A 20,022-nucleotide genomic window follows, 5' to 3' on the forward strand; every position below is an offset into this window, starting at 1 on the left:
TCCGCGGAATTTCGTAAAAATCCGGCGGATTTTTCATAGCGACAGAATTTAATGCTGACGGAATCCGCGAATTCCGGCGGCACGGAATTTGCTCATTCCGATCATCCCTAGTTGCAATATGTCACTATTCTTCTGAGAGTTGATGATTCTGCACAATTTTGTATTATCTACAAAAATAACAACATTGGTTTCTACTGCATCTACTAGATCATTAATAAATACATTGAAGAACACTGGACCCAGTACTGACCCCTGTGGGACCCCACTGCTAACAGTCTCCCATTTTGAGTACGATCCATTGACCACAACTCTGTTTTCTGTCCATTAGCCAGTTCCCTATCCATGCACACAGACTCTTCCCCAGTCCTTGCATCCTCAACTTTTGCACCAGACTTTTATGTGGAACAGTTTCGAAGGCCTTTGAAAAATCCAAGTATATCACATCTACAGCATTCCCAATATCCATATTAGCATTCACTACCTCATAAAAGCTGAGCATGTTAGTCAAACAGGACCTGTCCTTAGTAAACCCATGTGATGAATGTTCTGGAGAACGTCCCTGGCGATCTGTCCAGATCAGAGGGTTGTGATGAGTGCAGATAAGATGTTTATTTATGAAGCTTTCGTACTGTTTACACCATCTCTAACAAGACAACTTTAGACACAAAACAACATCAAAGACTTCTGTCATTTGTGTTGTCATCACATCTGTGTAACCTCCTCTCGGGATACTGACATAAATACAGAAATAGTGATTCACTGCAATATGGATCTGCCCTGCCACTGGGCTAATGATGGCTAATTGGGTCAGATGTGCTTTGTGTTCATCTAGCAGATGTGTGGCGTCAACGGTTTTTATACTGGATGTGCAGAACAATCTATTAAAGAGGCCCTGTAGTGACATATAGTAGAATACAGTAAATTATTCAGGACACCCACTTTTATGGTCATTTTCTTGGTTTCAGCATCAGAAACACTTCCTATATCTATATATTGCTTTATATTGGCATATAGCTGCACCCTCCCAGTGATGCTTTAGCATAGGCTATTTAGCTATGCAGAATCCACCTCCAAGAATATTCTGGGAAACCAAGCCTTATTTCCACTGGCTTTGGAATTCTCAGAAACATTCTGCAGTGATACACCTGACAGGACTAATCCGGGCTTACAGAAGACCCATTCAAAATAATTCAGTGTTTTGTTCCTAATCACTCTTTGGTGCTTTCAGCTGTTTTGGGTCATTATCCTGCATGAGCTACGACTGAGACAGGCCTTGTCGCACTCGAGGGAGTATGTTTTCCTCCAGAATGATTTAAGTTGATCCTGCACATACTCAAAGCACCCCATTCCAGGAGCAGCCCCCAAACACGGCCGAGCCTCCGCCAAGTTTCACAGTAGGTATGGTGTTCTCTTCTTTTAAAGTTACACTTTTTTCAATATGTGGACAAGGAGCTGATGTGGCCAAAAGAAAAAAAAATCCCAGCTATGTCTCATGACCTCTGAAGGACATTTTCCAGAAGCAGCGTGGCTTGCCGGTCTCTATTTAACCACTTCAGGACCACAGTCTTTTCGCCCCTTAAGGACCAGAGCCTTTTTCTCCATTCAGACCACTGCAGCTTTCACGGTTTATTGCTCGGTTATACAACCTACCACCTAAATGAATTTTACCTCCTTTTCTTGTCACTAATACAGCTTTCTTTTGATGCTATTTGATTGCTGCTGCGAGTTTTACTTTTTATTATATTCATCAAAAAAGACATGAATTTTGTCAAAAAAATGACTTTTTTAACTTTCTGTCCTGTCCTCACTACCACGTGTACCCCTGGGGCGTGTATGGAGCTTAGCAGGCAGATAAACACCCTCCTACTACTCAATAAATTGAGACCAGGTAATGATCTGTAGCTTTAATGAGCTGAAGTAAGTTGGTGTGAAACTGTGAACAAATAACAGAAATGATGCAATAAGTACATGAACTGCATATAAACATATCACATATCAGCATACAGTAGATAGACTAGTGCACACAGCAACATGGCTGCATGGATAGCTGACTAGGCCTCACTATACAGTTGAACTACTAACTAGCTGCCTACACAGAAATAACACACAATACATGTCTACAGCTAGTACTAGTCATGCAGATTCATAGAAAACAGTAAGAAAGAATGCCTTACCGGCTATGCAGCCTTTAGTGGAAGCACGGAGAAGATTCCTCAGCAGAGAGCATGTGAAAATGGCAGCTTCTAGAAGGCTACTCCCTTCTTGTCTGGTGCATGAGGTCACAGAGGAGGAGGAGTAACAGAAAGGCTGAACTTAACTGAGAACAATGTAATGCAGTGGTCAATAGGTGGCGCTGTCCTACCTCATTCTAACACAGGATAAATCCTGTATGGATTAGCACCCATTTTAATGAAAGATGTCTGCAAGACATGACACTCCCCGTCTGGTATCAACAGATACCACCATCATTCAGTAGGGGATAATAGGAGAATGAGTTCACACACTGGTCTGAGAAACAACTTGGTCTCTTGCTGTCTGCAGACCTTTACTTCTACTTTGCGGACATTTCCGTCCTCACTTGGAAACGTCTTGGTGACAAGTCCTAGAGGCCACTCATTTCTCTGCAATTGGCAGTCCTTTAGAAGTACAACATCTCCGGGTTTCAGGTTGGGCCTTGCAGTCTGCCACTTGTTCCGTGGTTGCAAAGTAGAGATGTATTGTTTCTTCCATCTGTCCCAGAATGTGTCAGCAAGGCACTGCACTTGTTTCCATTGACGTTTGTACATGTCTTTAGTGCTGAACTCACCAGGAGGAGGACTCACTTTCCCAGTCTTTTGGGTAAGGAGGGTTGCAGGAGTGAGAAGAAATGGTTCTTCTGGATCACTAAGAACTGGAGTCAGAGGTCTAGCATTGATGATAGCTGTGACTTCAGCCATGAAGGTTACCAGGCTCTCGTGAGTGAGTCTTGCAGTTCCTGCTTGTAGAAAGATGGAATCCAAGATTCTTCGGGCTATGCCGATCATCCTTTCCCAAGCTCCACCCATGTGAGAGGAGTGAGGTGGGTTGAAAGTCCAAGTGCAGTCCTGATCACTCAGGTATCTTTCCACAGCCTTGGCATCAATATTGGAAGAGATCTGTAGTTCTTTAGCAGCTCCAATGAAATTGGTGCCTCTGTCAGATCGAATGTGCTTCACAGGACCTCTGATTGCAATAAAACGTCTAAGGGCGTTGATAAAGCTTGAAGTATCCATAGATTCAATGACTTCAATGTGAACAGCTCTGATGGTCATACAGGTGAATATGACTGCCCAGCGTTTACTGTTTGCTTGACCGCCTCTAGTTTGACGTGCTGTGACGGACCAAGGCCCAAATACGTCAAGTCCAACATTGGTGAAAGGAGGATCCATACTGAGTCTATCAGCAGGCAGATTAGCCATCTTCTGTGTTTGTAGCATACCACGAAGTTTACGGCATGTGATGCAACTGAAGATGATGCTACTCACACATCTCTTTGCCCCAACTATCCACAATCCAGCAGTATGTAAAGCTCCTTCTGTAAACAGTCTTCCTTGGTGCTTGACTTGGATGTGGTAGTGTTGTACAATTAATCTTGTAACATGATGATGACCGGGAATTATCAGAGGATTCCTTTCATCAGGCTCTAGACTTGCTTGCTTAAGACGACCTCCTACTCTCAGGAGACCGTATTTGTCAAGGAATGGGTCAAGTTTCTTTAAAGAGCTGTCTTTAGGGATAGACTTGCTGTTAGTGATACAGGCAATCTCTTTGGTGTAGATTTCCTGCTGTACAGTGCGAATGATGAAGTTCTTGGAGTGTTGGAGTTCTGCTATGGTGTATACCTCTTGACAGTGGTGCCAACCTTTACACTTCTTAGCATCATTCGAATTGGTTCTTTGAAAAGATCGGGCTATGTGAGCTAGACAGGTAATGGCTCTAACAAGTGATTTCCAGGTAGAGAATCTCTTGAAGCGATGAGATTCAAAGGACTTGAAGAGTGTCACTGTGTGAAGTGCAGACACTTGTGGACGGATCTCAGTGTCTGAGTCTTCATCCACTAGTTCAAACATGTTGTTCTGGTGAACTGCTGGAGTGGAATTACACAAGAATGCAGGACCTGTGAACCAAGTTGTATTTTTGAGATGACTTGCTGCAACAGCTCTTGTAGCGTGGTCCGCAGGATTGTTGTCAGTGGACACATAATGCCACTGTTCTGGACTGGTGGATTTCCTAATCCGCAGCACCCTGTTGTTGACATAAACATAGAATCGTCTGGACTCGTTGTTGATGTAGCCTAAGACTACTTTGCTGTCTGTGTAGAATTCAGCCTTTTTAAGGTCAATGTCAATCTCAGATGTGATTAGCTCAGCCATTTCAACAGCTAGGACTGCTGCACAAAGTTCAAGTCTGGGTATCGTGTGCTCAGGCTGTGGTGCAAGTTTTGCTTTGCCCATAACAAAGCCAATGTGGCATTGTCCTTTAATGTCTATGGTTCTAAGATAAGCGACAGCAGATATGGCTTTAACTGAAGCATCAGAAAATACACAAAGTGTATGATCTTGGACATCTGTAGATGGCACAGGAGCATATGTGCGTGCAACTTTAAGGCTAGACAGAGCTGTTAGAGAGTTTCTCCATTCTACCCACAGATTCTTCTTGTCAGGAGGCAATGGAACATCCCAGTCAGTAGTTTCACGGGTTAAATCTCTGAGCAAGGCCTTACCCTGGATAGTTACAGGAGCCGCAAATCCCAAAGGGTCATATAGGCTGTTGATTGCAGATAGGACACCTCTGCGAGTAAAAGGTTTTTCTTCCTTGCTAACTTGAAAGGTGAAGGTGTCAGATTTTAAGTCCCAGAGAAGTCCAAGGCTACGTTGGACTGGTAAAGTTTCTGACCCCAGATCCAAGTCCCTTAGGTCATTAGAATGATCTTCAGAAGGGAAGGCTTCCATAACTTCTTTGCTGTTTGAAGCAATCTTGTGAAGTCTCAAGTTGGAGCAGGCAAGCATGTCTTGGGCTCTTTTGAGGAGACTGATTGCAGAGTCATTGGAAGGTAATGATTTCAAACAGTCATCTACATAGAAGTCTCTTTCTACAAACTGTCTTGTGTCCGACCCATATTCTCTCTCTCCTTCTTGAGCAGAACGTCTGAGTCCATAGATAGCAACTGCAGGTGAGGGGCTGTTCCCAAAGATGTGTACTCTCATGCGGTACTCTATGATGTCCTCTGAAGGGTCATTGTCTTTAAACCAGAGGAATCTGAGGAAGTTTCTATCCTTCTCCTTAACAAGGAAGCAATGAAACATCTGTTGGATGTCGGCAATCAGAGCGACAGTGTCCTTGCGGAAACGGAGAAGTACCCCCAGTAGCTTGTTATTCAAGTCAGGGCCTGTCAGGAGCACATCGTTTAGGGAGATGCCTTCAAATTTGGCGCTAGAGTCAAACACTACTCTGATCTGACCTGGCTTCTTTGGATGGTATACTCCGAAAATTGGCAGGTACCAGCATTCTTCAGGACCTTTAAGGGGTGGGGCAATCTCTGCATGATTGTTCTCAAATATTTTCTGCATGAAAGAAAAGAAGTGTTCTCTCATTTCTGGCTTTCTTTGGAAGTTACGTCTGAGAGAAGAGAAACGTTTAAGCACTTGTACTTTGTTGTTAGGTAGGCGTCTTCTCTGAGTTCTGAAGGGAAGGGGTGCAACCCAACTGTTAGTGCTGTCCTTCACAAAGTCTTGTTCCATTATTTCCAAGAATTTCTTGTCTTCAATAGATAGTGCCACCCGATTATCATCTTTTGACCTCTGGAAGACTGTGCATCCTAAGTGGTCTTGGTCACTGTCACAGGCATCATTGTCACTAGAGACATCTGTGAAGGGACAAGGTAGATGGGAGGCACATGGTAGCTCCTTTATGAGAAAGTTGTTGACACATGGTTGGAAAAGTGAGGGGCGCCCACTTGCTAGTGTGCTTGTGAACATACTATGAACTGTATCTGGCTTGTGCACACGCCCTAGGCAGACCTCACCTATTATGACCCATCCTAGGTCTAGCTTCTGAGCATAAGGAGCATCATGGGAACCATCTATTTGTTTTCTCACTTTATGGATTCGTAGGATATCCCTCCCGAGTAGCAAGATTATCTTAGCCTGTGGATCAAGTTCTGGGATCAGGTGGGCTATACGCTTCAAGTGTGCATGATGTAATGCGACATCTGGAGTAGGAATTTCAGATCTATGATCAGGAATCTGGTTGCACTCTATTAGAGTTGGTAAGGGCAAGCAGATGCTTCCATCTATAGCTTCGATCTGGAAGCCAGATGCTCTTCTCCCCGCCGTCTCCACAATTCCTGCACAAGTCCTTAGTGAGTATGGAGAGCTGGGGCCTTTAACATTGAACATATCAAAGAAGGTTGGGTGGGCTAGAGACCCATTGCTTTGATCGTCTAGGATGGCATACATTTTTACTGCTTTCTCCCTTTGTTCTGCTGGGTAGACTCGGACTAGACACATTTTGGAGCAGGATCTTCCACCTGTGGCTCCTTTGCAGACCTCTGTGCACTGTGGAGTGACCTCTAATGTAACTGTAGGAGTGTCACCCTCCTCCCCGCCATGCTCGGTTGTGCTGTGAGTATGTTGTAAAGTCCATGGAGCTGGTCCAGGATGTAGTGCTGTGTTGTGATCTGTGCTATCACATTCTTTACAATTTTCACTAAACTTGCAGTTCTTGGCAAAGTGAGTGGTGGATGAGCAGCACTTGTAACAGATGCTATTCTCTCTAAGAAAGGCTTTACGTTCCTCAATGGGTTTCTCTCTAAACCCCCTACATTTCAGCAGAGAATGTGGCCTTCTGTGTATAGGACACTGCTTACCAGGGTCTCTAACTTTGTTTGCTGCCTGGGAGGAGCCAGCAAACCTGTGGGGAGACTCTGGGGAAGACAGTTCAGTCTTGTGAACTGCCACTGAAGCTTTGTGTGAAGGAAGACCTGGAACAGAAGTACATGTTAGTGCAAAATCAAAACTAGGATCATTTCTTATCTTAGCCTGATCATGTATAAAGTCTACAAACACAGAAAATGGAGGAAATGAAACATGGTATTTTTTCTTATAGTTAGAACCACATTTAACCCACTCATTTTGTAAGCCAGGGGTTAACTTTTGTACTATGAGGTTAACACCTCTGGCAGTGTCAAAATATGCAAGGCCTGACAGATCACCTTCAGATTTGGCTACCTGAAGTTCCATTAACAAGTCACTAAGTTCCCTGAGTTTCTGCAAGCCTTTGGAAGCTATTTTAGGGAAATCTTCTATCCTTTTAAACAAAGAGTTTTCTATAGCCTCCACTGAACCATAACATTCATCAAGTCTGTCCCAAACCATTTTTAGTCCAGCTGCTGGGTTTCTTATGTTAATGGACCTGATTCTTTTTACATGCTCAGCAGATGCAGTCCCTAGCCACTTAGCTAAGAGGTCCATCTCCTCACTAGGGGACAGTTCAACATCTTTAATTGTGTTCTTAAAGGAGGACCGCCAGGCCCTATAACTCTCAGGGTGATCATCAAACTTCACAAGTCCCTTGGCAACCAGCTCACGCCGTGTGAGGAACTTAACAATGTCCATGCTGGTTTGAGCAGGAGCAGGGAAAGATGGTGGTGTGTTGCCATAGTGAGAAAGTGGTGTGTAATCATACCTGTCAGTAGTCTCTCGTTTTGGTCGAAATGTCTCATACCTATTTGGCGTGTAAGGAGAAGTTCCTGGAACGTTATGTGCCGGTTGAAGTTCCGGACGTGGTGGCAGGTGCTCTGAAATCAGTTCATTTTCTATATTGACTTCTGGCTTGCTGGCTGGAGGCTTATTCTGGTTTTCTGTCTGGGCTGTGAATTGAGTTTGATGAGATCTGTCGATGAGGTCCCGTTGAGCATCTTCCATTGACAGGAAAGAGTCGATCATTCTGGAATGTCGATGGACATAATCTGAAGTGCGCTGCAGGGGATCCTGATGGGCGAGATCAAGGCTGGCTGGCCTGCTGTGTCTTTCGTCGTCTGGGTGGATGAGTGCTTCTAAGGCTTCTGCTTTGGCAATAGCTGCAGCAGCTTCCCTCTGTGCTGAGAGCTTCTCTAGTGCTGCTTGCTGTTTTGCCCTTTCAGTTTCAAGTGTCGCTTGTTGCAGCTTTAGCTGCATCTCTTCCTCTGCGAAGGCAGCACGTGCTTTTGCAGCTTCAGCTTCTGCGCGAGCAATGGCGGCCGCATTGCTGACTGATGAGGATCTTGTAGAGCGACTGACTTTAGACCTTGTCTTGTAAGAAGAAGTTTGGCTTTCTGACATGATGCTGCTGTTAAGGATCTTGACTGTGTAGAGACTGCTGCGTACTGATATGCACGTAGCTGCGTGGTAGTATAGCTGTCTCTGTAGTCAGTATCTTATTTTCCACTCACTGGGTAGCAGCGTTTCACTGGCTGGGAAGCTAGCCGGTCTGGTTCCACTCGCGGGTAGCAGCCGTTTCACTGTCCTGTCCTCACTACCACGTGTACCCCTGGGGCGTGTATGGAGCTTAGCAGGCAGATAAACACCCTCCTACTACTCAATAAATTGAGACCAGGTAATGATCTGTAGCTTTAATGAGCTGAAGTAAGTTGGTGTGAAACTGTGAACAAATAACAGAAATGATGCAATAAGTACATGAACTGCATATAAACATATCACATATCAGCATACAGTAGATAGACTAGTGCACACAGCAACATGGCTGCATGGATAGCTGACTAGGCCTCACTATACAGTTGAACTACTAACTAGCTGCCTACACAGAAATAACACACAATACATGTCTACAGCTAGTACTAGTCATGCAGATTCATAGAAAACAGTAAGAAAGAATGCCTTACCGGCTATGCAGCCTTTAGTGGAAGCACGGAGAAGATTCCTCAGCAGAGAGCATGTGAAAATGGCAGCTTCTAGAAGGCTACTCCCTTCTTGTCTGGTGCATGAGGTCACAGAGGAGGAGGAGTAACAGAAAGGCTGAACTTAACTGAGAACAATGTAATGCAGTGGTCAATAGGTGGCGCTGTCCTACCTCATTCTAACACAGGATAAATCCTGTATGGATTAGCACCCATTTTAATGAAAGATGTCTGCAAGACATGACACTTTCTGTGCTGACATTTTTCAAATAAAGTAAAATTTCCTATACATTTGAGCGCGAAAGTTATTCTGCTACATGTCTTTGATAAAAAAAAAAAACATTCAGTGTATATTTATTGGATTGGGTAAAAGTTATAGCGTTTACAAACTATGGTGCCAAAAGTGAATTTTCCCATTTTCAAGCATCTCTGACTTTTCTGCGCACCTGTCATGTTTCATGAGGGGCTAAAATTCCAGGATAGTACAAATACCCCCCAAATGACCCCATTTTGGAAAGAAGACATCCCAAAGTATTCAGTGAGAGGCATGGTGAGTTCATAGAAGATTTTATTTTTTGTCACAAGTTAGCGGAAAATGACAGTTTGTGACAAAAAAAAAAAAAAAAAAAGTTTCCATTTCTTCTAACTTGCGACAAAAAAAAATGAAATCTGCCACGGACTCACTATGCTCCTCTCTGAATACCTTGAAGTGTCTACTTTCCAGAATGGGGTCATTTGTGGGGTGTGTTTACTGTCCTGGCATTTGGGGGGTGCCTAATTGTAAGCACCCCTGTAAAGCCTAAAGATGCTCATTGGACTTTGGGCCCCTTAGCGCAGTTAGGCCGCAAAAAAGTGCCACACATGTGGTATTGCCGTACTCAGGAAAAGTAGTATAATGTGTTTTGGGGTGTATTTTTACACATACACATGCTGGGTGGGAGAAATATCTCCGTAAATGACAATTTTTTTATTTTTTTTACACACAATTGTCTATTTATAGAGATATTTCTCCCACTCAGCATGGGTATGTGGAAAAATACACCCCAAAACACATTATACTACTTCTCCTGAGTACGGCGATACCACATGTGTGGCACTTTTTTGCACCCTAACTGCGCTAAGGGGCCCAAAGTCCAATGAGTACCTTTAGGATTTCACAGGTCATTTTGAGAAATTTCGTTTCAAGACTACTCCTCACGGTTTAGGGCCCCTAAAATGCCAGGACAGTATAGGAACCCCACAAATTACCCCATTTTAGAAAGAAGACACCCCAAGGTATTCCGTTAGATGTATGGTGAGTTCATAGAAGATTTTTTTTTTTTGTCACAAGTTAGCGGAAATTGATTTTAATTGTTTTTTTTCACAAAGTGTCATTTTCCGCTAACTTGTGACAAAAAATAAAATCTTCTATGAACTCGCCATTCTCCTAACGGAATACCTTGGGGTGTCTTCTTTCTAAAATGGAGTCATTTGTGGGGTTCCTATACTGCCCTGGCATTTTAGGGGCCCTAAACCGTGAGGAGTAGTCTTGAAACCAAATGTGGCAAAATGACCTGTGAAATCCTAAAGGTACTCATTGGACTTTGGGCCCCTTAGCGCACTTAGGGTGCAAAAAAGTGCCACACATGTGGTACCGCCGTACTCAGGAGAAGTAGTATAATGTGTTTTGGGGTGTATTTTTACACATACCCATGCTGGGTGGGAGAAATATCTCTGTAAATGACAATTATTTGATTTTTTTTACACACAATTGTCCATTTACAGAGAGATTTCTCCCACCCAGCATGGGTATGTATAAAAATACACCCCAAAACACATTATACTACTTCTTCTGAGTACGGCGATACCACATGTGTGACACTTTTTTGCAACCTAGGTGCGCTAAGGGGCCTAACGTCCTATTCACAGGTCATTTTGAGGCATTTGGATTCTAGACTACTCCTCACGGTTTAGGGCCCCTAAAATGCCAGGGCAGTATAGGAACCCCACAAGTGACCCCATTTTAGAAAGAAGACACCCCAAGGTATTCTGTTAGGAGTATGGTGAGTTCATAGAAGATTTTTTTTTTGTCACAAGTTAGCGGAAAATGACACTTTGTGAAAAAAAAAAACAATACATATCAATTTCCGCTAACTTGTGACAAAAAATAAAATCTTCTATGAACTCATCATACACCTAAAAGAATACCTTGGGGTGTCTTCTTTCTAAAATGGGGTCACTTGTGGGGTTCCTATACTGCCCTGGCATTTTAGGGGCCCTAAACCGTGAGGAGTAGTCTTGAACCCAAATGTCTCAAAATGACCTGTGAAATCCTAAAGGTACTCATTGGACTTTGGGCCCCTTAGCACAGTTAGGCTGCAAAAAAGTGTCACACATGTGGTATCGCCGTACTCAGAAGAAGTAGTATAATGTGTTTTGTGGTGTATTTTTACATATAACCATGCTGGGTGGGAGAAATATCTCTGTAAATGACACATTTTTTTATTTGTTTTACACACAATTGTCCATTTACAGAGAGATTTCTCCCACCCAGCATGGGTATGTGTAAAAATACACCACAAAACACATTATACTACTTCTCCTGAGTATGGCGATACCACATGTGTGACACTTTTTTGCAGCCTAGGTGCGCTAAGGGGCCCAACGTCCTATTCACAGGTCATTTTGAGGCATTTGTTTTCTAGACTACTCCTCACGGTTTAGGGCCCCTAAAATGCCAGGGCAGTATAGGAACCCCACAAGTGACCCCATTTTAGAAAGAAGACACCCCAAGGTATTCCGTTAGGGGTATGGTGAGTTCATAGAAGATTTTATTTTTTCTCACAAGTTAGTGAAAAATGACACTTTGTGAAAAAAACAATAACAATCCAATTTCCGCTAACTTTTGACAAAAAATAAAATATTCTATGAACTCATCATACACCTAACAGAATACCTTGGGGTGTCTTCTTTCTAAAATGGGGTCACTTGTGGGGTTCCTATACTGCCCTGGCATTTTACGGGCCCAAAACTGTGAGTAGTCTGGAAACCAAATTTCTCAAAATGACTGTTCAGGGGTATAAGCATCTGCAAATTTTGATGACAGGTGGTCTATGAGGGGGCAAATTTTGTGGAATCGGTCATAAGCAGGGTGGCCTCTTAGATGACAGGATGTATTGGGCCTGATCTGATGGATAGGAGTGCTAGGGGGGTGACAGGAGGTGATTGATGGGTGTCTCAGGGGGCGGTTAGAGGGGAAAATAGATGCAATCAATGCACTGGGGAGGTGATCGGAAGGGGGTCTGAGGGGGATCTGAGGGTTTGGCCGAGTGATCAGGAGCCCACACGGGGCAAATTAGGGCCTGATCTGATGGGTAGGTGTGCTAGGGGGTGACAGGAGGTGATTGATGGGTGTCTCAAGGTGTGATTAGAGGGGGGAAATAGATGCAAGCAATGCACTGGCGAGGTGATCAGGGCTGGGGTCTGAGGGCGTTCTGAGGTGTGGGCGGGTGATTGGGTGCCCGCAAGGGGCAGATTAGGGTCTAATCTGATGGGTAACAGTGACAGGTGGTGATAGGGGGTGATTGATGGGTAATTAGTGGGTGTTTAGAGGAGAGAATAGATGTAAACAATGGATTTGGGAGGTGATCTGATGTCGGATCTGCGGGCGATCTATTGGTGTGGGTGGGTGATCAGATTGCCCGCAAGGGGCAGGTTAGGGGCTGATTGATGGGTGGCAGTGACAGGGGGTGATTGATGGGTGGCAGTGACAGGGGGTGATTGATGGGTGATTGACAGGTGATCAGTGGGTTATTACCCGGAATAACAGATGTAAATATTGCACGGGCAAATTGATAAGGGGGGGGGTCTGAGGGCAATCTGAGCGTGTGGGCGGGTGATTGGGTGCCCGCAAGGGGCAGATTAGGGTCTAATCTGATGGGTAACAGTGACAGGTGGTGATAGGGGGTGATTGATGGGTAATTAGTGGGTGTTTAGAGGAGAGAATAGATGTAAACAATGGATTTGGGAGGTGATCTGATGTCGGATCTGCGGGCGATCTATTGGTGTGGGTGGGTGATCAGATTGCCCGCAAGGGGCAGGTTAGGGGCTGATTGATGGGTGGCAGTGACAGGGGGTGATTGATGGGTGGCAGTGACAGGGGGTGATTGATGGGTGATTGACAGGTGATCAGTGGGTTATTACCCGGAATAACAGATGTAAATATTGCACGGGCGAATTGATAAGGGGGGGGTCTGAGGGCAATCTGAGCGTGTGGGCAGGTGATTGGGTGCCCGCAAGGGGCAGATTAGGGTCTAATCTGATGGGTAACAGTGACAGGTGGTGATAGGGGGTGATTGATGGGTAATTAGTGGGTGTTTAGAGGAGAGAATAGATGTAAACAATGGATTTGGGAGGTGATCTGATGTCGGATCTGCGGGCGATCTATTGGTGTGGGGGGGTGATCAGATTGCCCGCAAGGGGCAGATCAGGGGCTGATTGATGGGTGGCAGTGACAGGGGGTGATTGACGGGTGATTGACAGGTGATTGACAGGTGATTGACAGGTGATCAGGGGGGATAGATGCATACAGTACACGGGGGGGGGGGTCTGGGGGGGGTCTGGGGAGAATCTGAGGGGTGGGGGGGTGATCAGGAGGGAGTAGGGGGCAGATTAGGGACTTAAAAAAAAAATAGCGTTGACAGATAGTGACAGGGAGTGATTGATGGGTGATTAGGAGGGTGACTGGGTGCAAACAGTGGTCTGGGGGGTGGGCAGGGGGGGGTCTGAGGGGTGCTGTGGGCGATCAGGGGGCAGGGGGGGGGAAATCAGTGTGCTTGGGTGCAGACTAGGGTGGCTGCAGCCTGCCCTGGTGGTCCCTCGGACACTGGGACCACCAGGGCAGGAGGCAGCCAGTATAATAGGCTTTGTATACATTACAAAGCCTATTATACACTGTTGCAGCGGCGATCCGGATGCCAGTAACCCGCCGGCGCTTCCGAACGGCCGGCGGGTTACGGCGAACGGGGGGCGGAGCCAGTCCCCGGCGGCTGATCGCGTCACGAATGACGCGATCGCCGCATAGCCACTCCCGCAGCCGCCCCCGCCGATGGGCGTATTGCGGTCGTTTGGGCCCGGACTTTGCCGCCGCCCATCGGCTGGGGGCGGTCGTTAAGTGGTTAAAGGAATACTTAAGCCACAAAAAAAAAAAAAAAAAAGACTTTTAATCACCCGGGGCATCCCTCAGCCCCTCGAAGCTGGAGGGTGCCCTCGCAGCCCCGCTCCGATCGTCCTGTCCCCGCCGGTGGCTACTTCCGGGTTCGGCGACAGGCTGGGAACGCGGCTGATTCTCTGCGTTCCCAGTCGCTATATCACCCTCTATGCTGCTATAGCGTATATATATATACATATATATATATATATATATATATATATATATATACGCTTGCAAATTCCAATCTAGCATTTTTATTTTCTTCATGCTGGGTCTCCCCTGGTTCTTGCTCCATTGAGGCCAGTGTCACTTTATAATGGACGGATGGCGTTATCACACGCAGATGGGCTGTGGCTTTGGAGAAGCTTTCTATCTCTTTAGAAGATGACCTTGGTTTATTGTGTACTTTTCTCAGCATTCCGCCCATTCTGGGGTCATATTTCCTCCTGGAGCCTCGGCCAGAGAGGTGGGCTACGGTCCCCAGTGCTTTAAACTTCTTAATGCTTTTTGCAGATGTTGTCACAGAGACATCAGGTTACTTGTAGATGGTCTTTCCGTTTTTACGGGTTTGTCTCTAAAGGTGGCCGTACATCTCTTGACCAATCGACCCTCCGATTCGACAAATATTATCGAATTGGAGAAAAATCGGTGCCACGAGAGCATGCCTGTTTGATGATGCAACCATTTTCAGGCCGAAAATTGGTCTCATCAGGTCAGTCCTCAGTGGTCGATCAGGTGTGTGGCAGTTACAATGAGCGATATTAAGATGAGCACCAGAACCCTAATGTAAAATGTGTCGTTGTTGTTTCCCCCCCCCCCCCTCTCCCATGCCCGACGTAGTATACTTTACCTGTCCGTGTCTGCCGCTGGCTCCAGGCTCCGTCCACAATCTGCATACACCCGCCCCATGTGGTTGCTGGCGTAATGTGGGTTCATGTGTGACACCACGCCCACGTATAACAATAACAATGATATTTCTATAGCACTCTTCTCCCTGGGGACTCAAAGCGCTGTGACCCTGCATTATGCAGTCTCAAAGGCTCGGGAAAAGAGGTGAGTTTTTAGCCTTTTTTTTAAAGCTGTCCAGAGAAGGAGCCTCTCGTACTGATTGTGGAAGTGAGTTCCATAGAGTAGGGGCTGCATAGGAAAAGGCATTTCGATCGTGATGCCAAGAGGTAACCCCCAAAACCACTACAATTTTTGCCCAGTTAGACGGTTTTGGTTAACTTGAATGTCTAATGTACAAAAAAAATATATCGTATGTGGGCCACTTTCATTTTCAGGAGGGATACTTCTACTGATGTATTTTTTCATTTTCAGGAGGGATTACACTACTGATGCCAAAGAGATCAGCAGGACAACTGATACTGTTCTCACTTCAGGTGTCCTTTCATTTGCAGTGTGATCTCTGTACTGACAGGGCCTCTTTGAGGACTGGTTACTGTAATTGTCAGCGGTGCGTTCCATTTGCTCAGCTGTGTAAATGCACAAGTGTTTTGTGTGTGTCCTCATTCCACTGTTGTCATTATGTCATGCTGTAATCAATATTATTACCAGCAGCTCGTGCATTGTGCGCAGTGTATAATGTCACTACATACACCAGCAGGTGCGGGGGCTGGGGATAATGGCCGAACCCTGTCTGATTAGAGTGTCAGCTCTTCTGAACAGACTTCGGATCTCTAGACCATGATTACTGTAAACCCTGCGCTTGTGAAGAGTAAATGATTACACCTCACCTCAGGGCATAAATGGATCAATAAAACAAACAAGCATAAAGTTGGCGGCAGTTGTAATGCTTCTGGAATGGAGAACCTCTTGCACCGCATTATGTCATCCTATTTACCCACTAGAACAGGGGTCAGGAACCTTTTTGGCTGAGAGAGCCATAAACGCCACATATTTTAAAAAGTAATTCCATGAGAGCCATACAATATGTTTCAAACTGGGACAGTAGGACTCACATCCCTGTTGCCATGGTGATGTGCATACAATTGATCCGCCAGGCAGCGGAAGTGTCAGACACGTCTTCAGCTTCTCTTGGGTTTCAGCAACATCAGCAATTTCCCCGAGAGCCAGACAGGAGAAATACTGACTAACAGCTTGTACAATTAGCTAGCTTACTTGGGGGTTGGTTCACTTTGTAGGACAAGATCCCCAAACTTTGATTGGCCCAATAGGTTGCCTGTCACCTGATAGGCAGCCTCTTGGGCCAAAAGGCGGGGATCTCGTCCTACAAAGTCACTGGACCTGACAGGGTCCAGAGTGGGACAATTGGAGCAGCTGCTCGTTTTGGAGTAGGGTGAGTAAGTAAGTAGTGCATGCTACAGCAGTAGCGTGCCTGTTTTGAAAATTGTATTTGCGCTGCCACACTAAGCTGCGCTGCTTGATCATTGTAGCTTATTGAATCAACCTCTACTGAGCCAGATGTAGCCATCAAAAGAGCCACATATGGCTCCCGAGCCATAGGTTTCCTACCCCTGCACTAGAATCACTGGCTGCAGAGTGTTCAAGTAAGACTGAGAAATAAGACATCCCCTCAGTAATGTACACTGCAGGGAGGAATGGCAAAACGTATTCTGGTATGCTTACCTCTCTTCCCTGCATACCACAGTCATTCCACAGTATTCCTAAGAGAGAATATCAGATTAAGGTGTCAAAGTCTGCTGCTAGGCATAGCATTAAAGGATAACTGTAGTGAGCATTATATGGAGGCTGCCATATTGATTTCCTTTTAAGCAATAACAGTTGCCTGCCAGCCCTGCTGAGCTATTTACCTGCAGTAGTGTCTGAATCACACCAGAAACAAGCATGCAGCTAATCTTGTCAGATCTGAAAAAAATATCAGAAACACCTGATCTGCTGCATGCTTGTTCAGGGTCTATGGCTAAAAGTATTAAAGGCAGAGGATCTGCAGGTTAGCCAGGCAACTGGTATTGCTTACAATGAAATCAATATGGCAGCCTCCATATACCTCTCACTACAGTTCTTTAAAAAGAGAGCTAGCCCTAGAAGCATTAGTGGACTTTTTCGGGGTGTTTTAGATTTTAGCTGAACTTTATCTGGCTTTCTTCATAATCGATAGAAGGGTGATTTCACACGTTCCTATTGGCTTCTACGGACAGCACATCTTGGTGCTGTGTTTGGGCACTCTGCACCTTAAATTGCGGGCTTTTAACCTCGGGTTTTATCCTGATATCTACATATTTGTGTGCCTCTGAGGAAGCCGATTTTGGCTGTGAAACGCGTGTCCGGCAGCTTATGGTTCTGTAACGTGGATCTTTGTTGAACTTTCTACATGATTTCACGACTGCAATCGAGAAGATTCTGTACTATTGAAGAATAAAGACTGATGCTGTTCCTGTTAAAACCCTTATAGTCTTGGGACTGTTTTGTATATGCTAATTGCATATTGTGCTGGGGTGGAACAACTCTAGAGTATTTTATTTGAAGATATCTTTCTTGACATTTCTTCATAATCGTCTTTGGCTTGTGGTCGGGCCGTCAGAACATGGACAGTCAATGAAAGGAATTGTTCTTTGTGAAGCACTGAGTAAAATGGGGCATCACCGTATAAATAGTACGCTTCTGTATAAATATATATATCAGATTATTGTTGTTACGTCGGACCGACTGTTTAACCTCCTTGCCGGTTCAATTCCTCCGGCAAGGAGGCAGCGCAGGAGGGTTTTTTTTTTTTTTTTTTTAAATCATGTAGCGAGCCGAGGGCTCGCGACATGATAGCCGCTGAGCGGCGGCATCCCCCCACCCACTCCGATCGCCTTCGGCGATCAGAGTATGCAGGAAATCCCGTTGAGAGCGGGATTTCCTGCAGGGCTTCCCCGGTCGCCATGGCGACAGGGCGGGATGACGTCACCGACGTCATGGACGTCATGGGGAATCCCGATCCGCCCCTCAACGCTGCCTGGCACTGATTGGCCAGGCAGCGCAGGGGTCTGGGGGGGGGGGGAGCAGCTCGGCGCAGCGGATTGCGGCGGATCGGCGGCGATCGGAAGTTACAAAAAAAAAATTATGCAAATCGGCCCAGCGGGGCCTGAACAATCCTCCTGCGCAGGTTACCCCGAACTGAGTTCGGGATAACCGGCAAGGAGGTTAAGGCGACCATACATTTTTTCGATCTGCCAACAGATCAACCATCATCCCAACTGTCCCTCTTTGGGAATCAAATCCTTCTGTCCCTCTTTTTTTTTCCATATTTGTCTTTCTTTCAAGACTGATGTACAGATCTATACAATACAATAATACAATAACATTTCTACAGATCTGTGTAAATTTCTACTTAAAATGCATTTAACTGACTCTAAACTTCACTTTAATTAACTTGATATATTTCTTATATTCAAATATTAAAATACAAAAAAAAATGATGATGTAAAAGGACCAGTGTGGTCTGAATGATTCTGAATTCTTTGTGATATGCATGAAGAGGGGTGTGGCTGGAGGCATGGTCAGAGGTGTGATAGGGGCATGTCCCTCTTTCTTATCACAAAAAGTTGGGAACTATGAGATCCTTCCATGATCAAATCTGATCAGAACGGGATATATTTCCTGACCACTCACTGAACACAGATTTCCAATAGATGTCATGGCGGTTTGAACACTGTACATGGGCATTGGGGGGGGAGGGACACCAGTCAGGGGTCTGTCGATTTGTCAGGAAATCGAACACAGTTACCGGCCGCCACGCACCCGATCGAGGGACTCAGATTTTCTGCCATGCTTGATCGATTCTTTCAACCACTTTCAGAAGAAAATCGTTCGAAACATCAATCAGGCAGCCATGTTGCGCTAACTGATTCACCTCCAATTCGATAAATTTATCGACTTGTAAGGTCGATCAGCCTGCAAAATCAAGCAATGTATGGGCATCTTTACAGATTTTTACAAATAACCTCTGATAGTGCTCTCTGTGTTGGCGACCCAGAAATAGCGTGCAACTTTTCTAGGAAAAGGCTCTGTAGGAAGCGTGAGGGCTGTGAGTTGTTACGATGTCATCGTGACATCATCTCGTCCCGTATTTTTACCGCCATGCAGTGTTTCTGGTAATGAGGCAATGGCAGCCCTTGACCTTCTTTGCATAAACAAAAGCGTGTCCATCTGATGGATGGCGTTCATTGTTGTCTTTTCTCGCTTGTAATAATACTGCCATGCATCAGTGTCTAAAGACAAAGTCCACAGAGGAAAGGCAGAGCGGTGAGTCACTGGTGTTGTGTGATTCCATATGCATATTCCAGTAACTTCCTGGTGTCCCGGGAGGATAAGGGGTCACTGCACTGCCAGCAGATATTCCACTACAGGTGTCTTGGGGGGGGGGGGGGGGGGGGCGGAGTTACTAGCTGGCTTGCTCTACTCTTTGGCGATACTGAACCTAAGATCTCACCACCAAAGCTCATGCCTCTGTTACAGGCCATCCCCATAGGTTAAATAAACGGAAATGGAATGGCAAAATACCGTCTCTATAACAGCAAACAAATTCTGAAATGAAAAGTCAAATAGCGTCTATAACAAAAACAATATTTACACTTGTATTAAGGATAGTAATAGAGTGGTAGATTTTACAGCTATTTTACTGCAATTATACCTAACTTTAGGGTCACAGATATCTCTCCTTATCCCTATCCCTAACATCTAGACCCCCCCCTTTTGTGTAAATACACATAATGTAATAAATTGTATATATTACATATATTGTACTGTAATTATAGCTAACCTTACTCTCATACAGAGCCCTCCCTGTACCTATCCCTAACCCCTAGACCCCCCTGGTGGTGCCTAAACCTAAGACTCCCCTGGTGGTGCCTAAACCTAAGACCCCCCTGGTGGTGCCTAAACCTAAGACCCCCCCTGGTGGTGCCTAAACCTAAGACCCCCTGGTGGTGCCTAAACCTAAGACCCCCCT

General features: G+C 45.3%; 2 protein-coding genes across 5 annotated transcripts in view; one reads left to right on the forward strand and one right to left on the reverse strand.

The window, feature by feature from the left end:
- P2RY6 (pyrimidinergic receptor P2Y6) overlaps nucleotides 1-20,022 on the forward strand; it is a 141,784-nt gene that overhangs the window by 71,464 nt on the left and 50,298 nt on the right. The gene's annotated exons all lie outside the window — the stretch shown is intronic.
- Nucleotides 1,890-9,147, reverse strand: LOC137545412 (uncharacterized). 2 transcript variants are annotated; one of them, XR_011026031.1, is made up of 2 exons: nucleotides 2,175-9,147; nucleotides 1,890-1,933 (listed from the first exon to the last, which is right to left on the reverse strand). XR_011026031.1 is itself a non-coding variant. In XM_068266604.1 (2 exons), exon 2 carries the CDS (start codon nucleotides 8,337-8,339, stop codon nucleotides 2,466-2,468), a length of 5,874 nt encoding a protein of 1,957 aa, XP_068122705.1. In that variant the 5' UTR covers nucleotides 8,340-8,658; nucleotides 8,900-9,147; the 3' UTR covers nucleotides 1,890-2,465. The 2 variants fall into 2 exon arrangements, 1 of the variants encoding a protein (XP_068122705.1); XM_068266604.1 differs by having other exon boundaries at nucleotides 1,890-8,658; nucleotides 8,900-9,147.

Source organism: Hyperolius riggenbachi, chromosome 2 (assembly GCF_040937935.1).
Source record: "Hyperolius riggenbachi isolate aHypRig1 chromosome 2, aHypRig1.pri, whole genome shotgun sequence".
In the NCBI taxonomy this organism is placed as follows: domain Eukaryota; kingdom Metazoa; phylum Chordata; class Amphibia; order Anura; family Hyperoliidae; genus Hyperolius; species Hyperolius riggenbachi.

Bases quoted from the DNA above. Each gene is read 5' to 3' on its own strand.
- LOC137545412 (XM_068266604.1), bottom strand. From the start codon at position 8,339: ATGTCAGAAAGCCAAACTTCTTCTTACAAGACAAGGTCTAAAGTCAGT.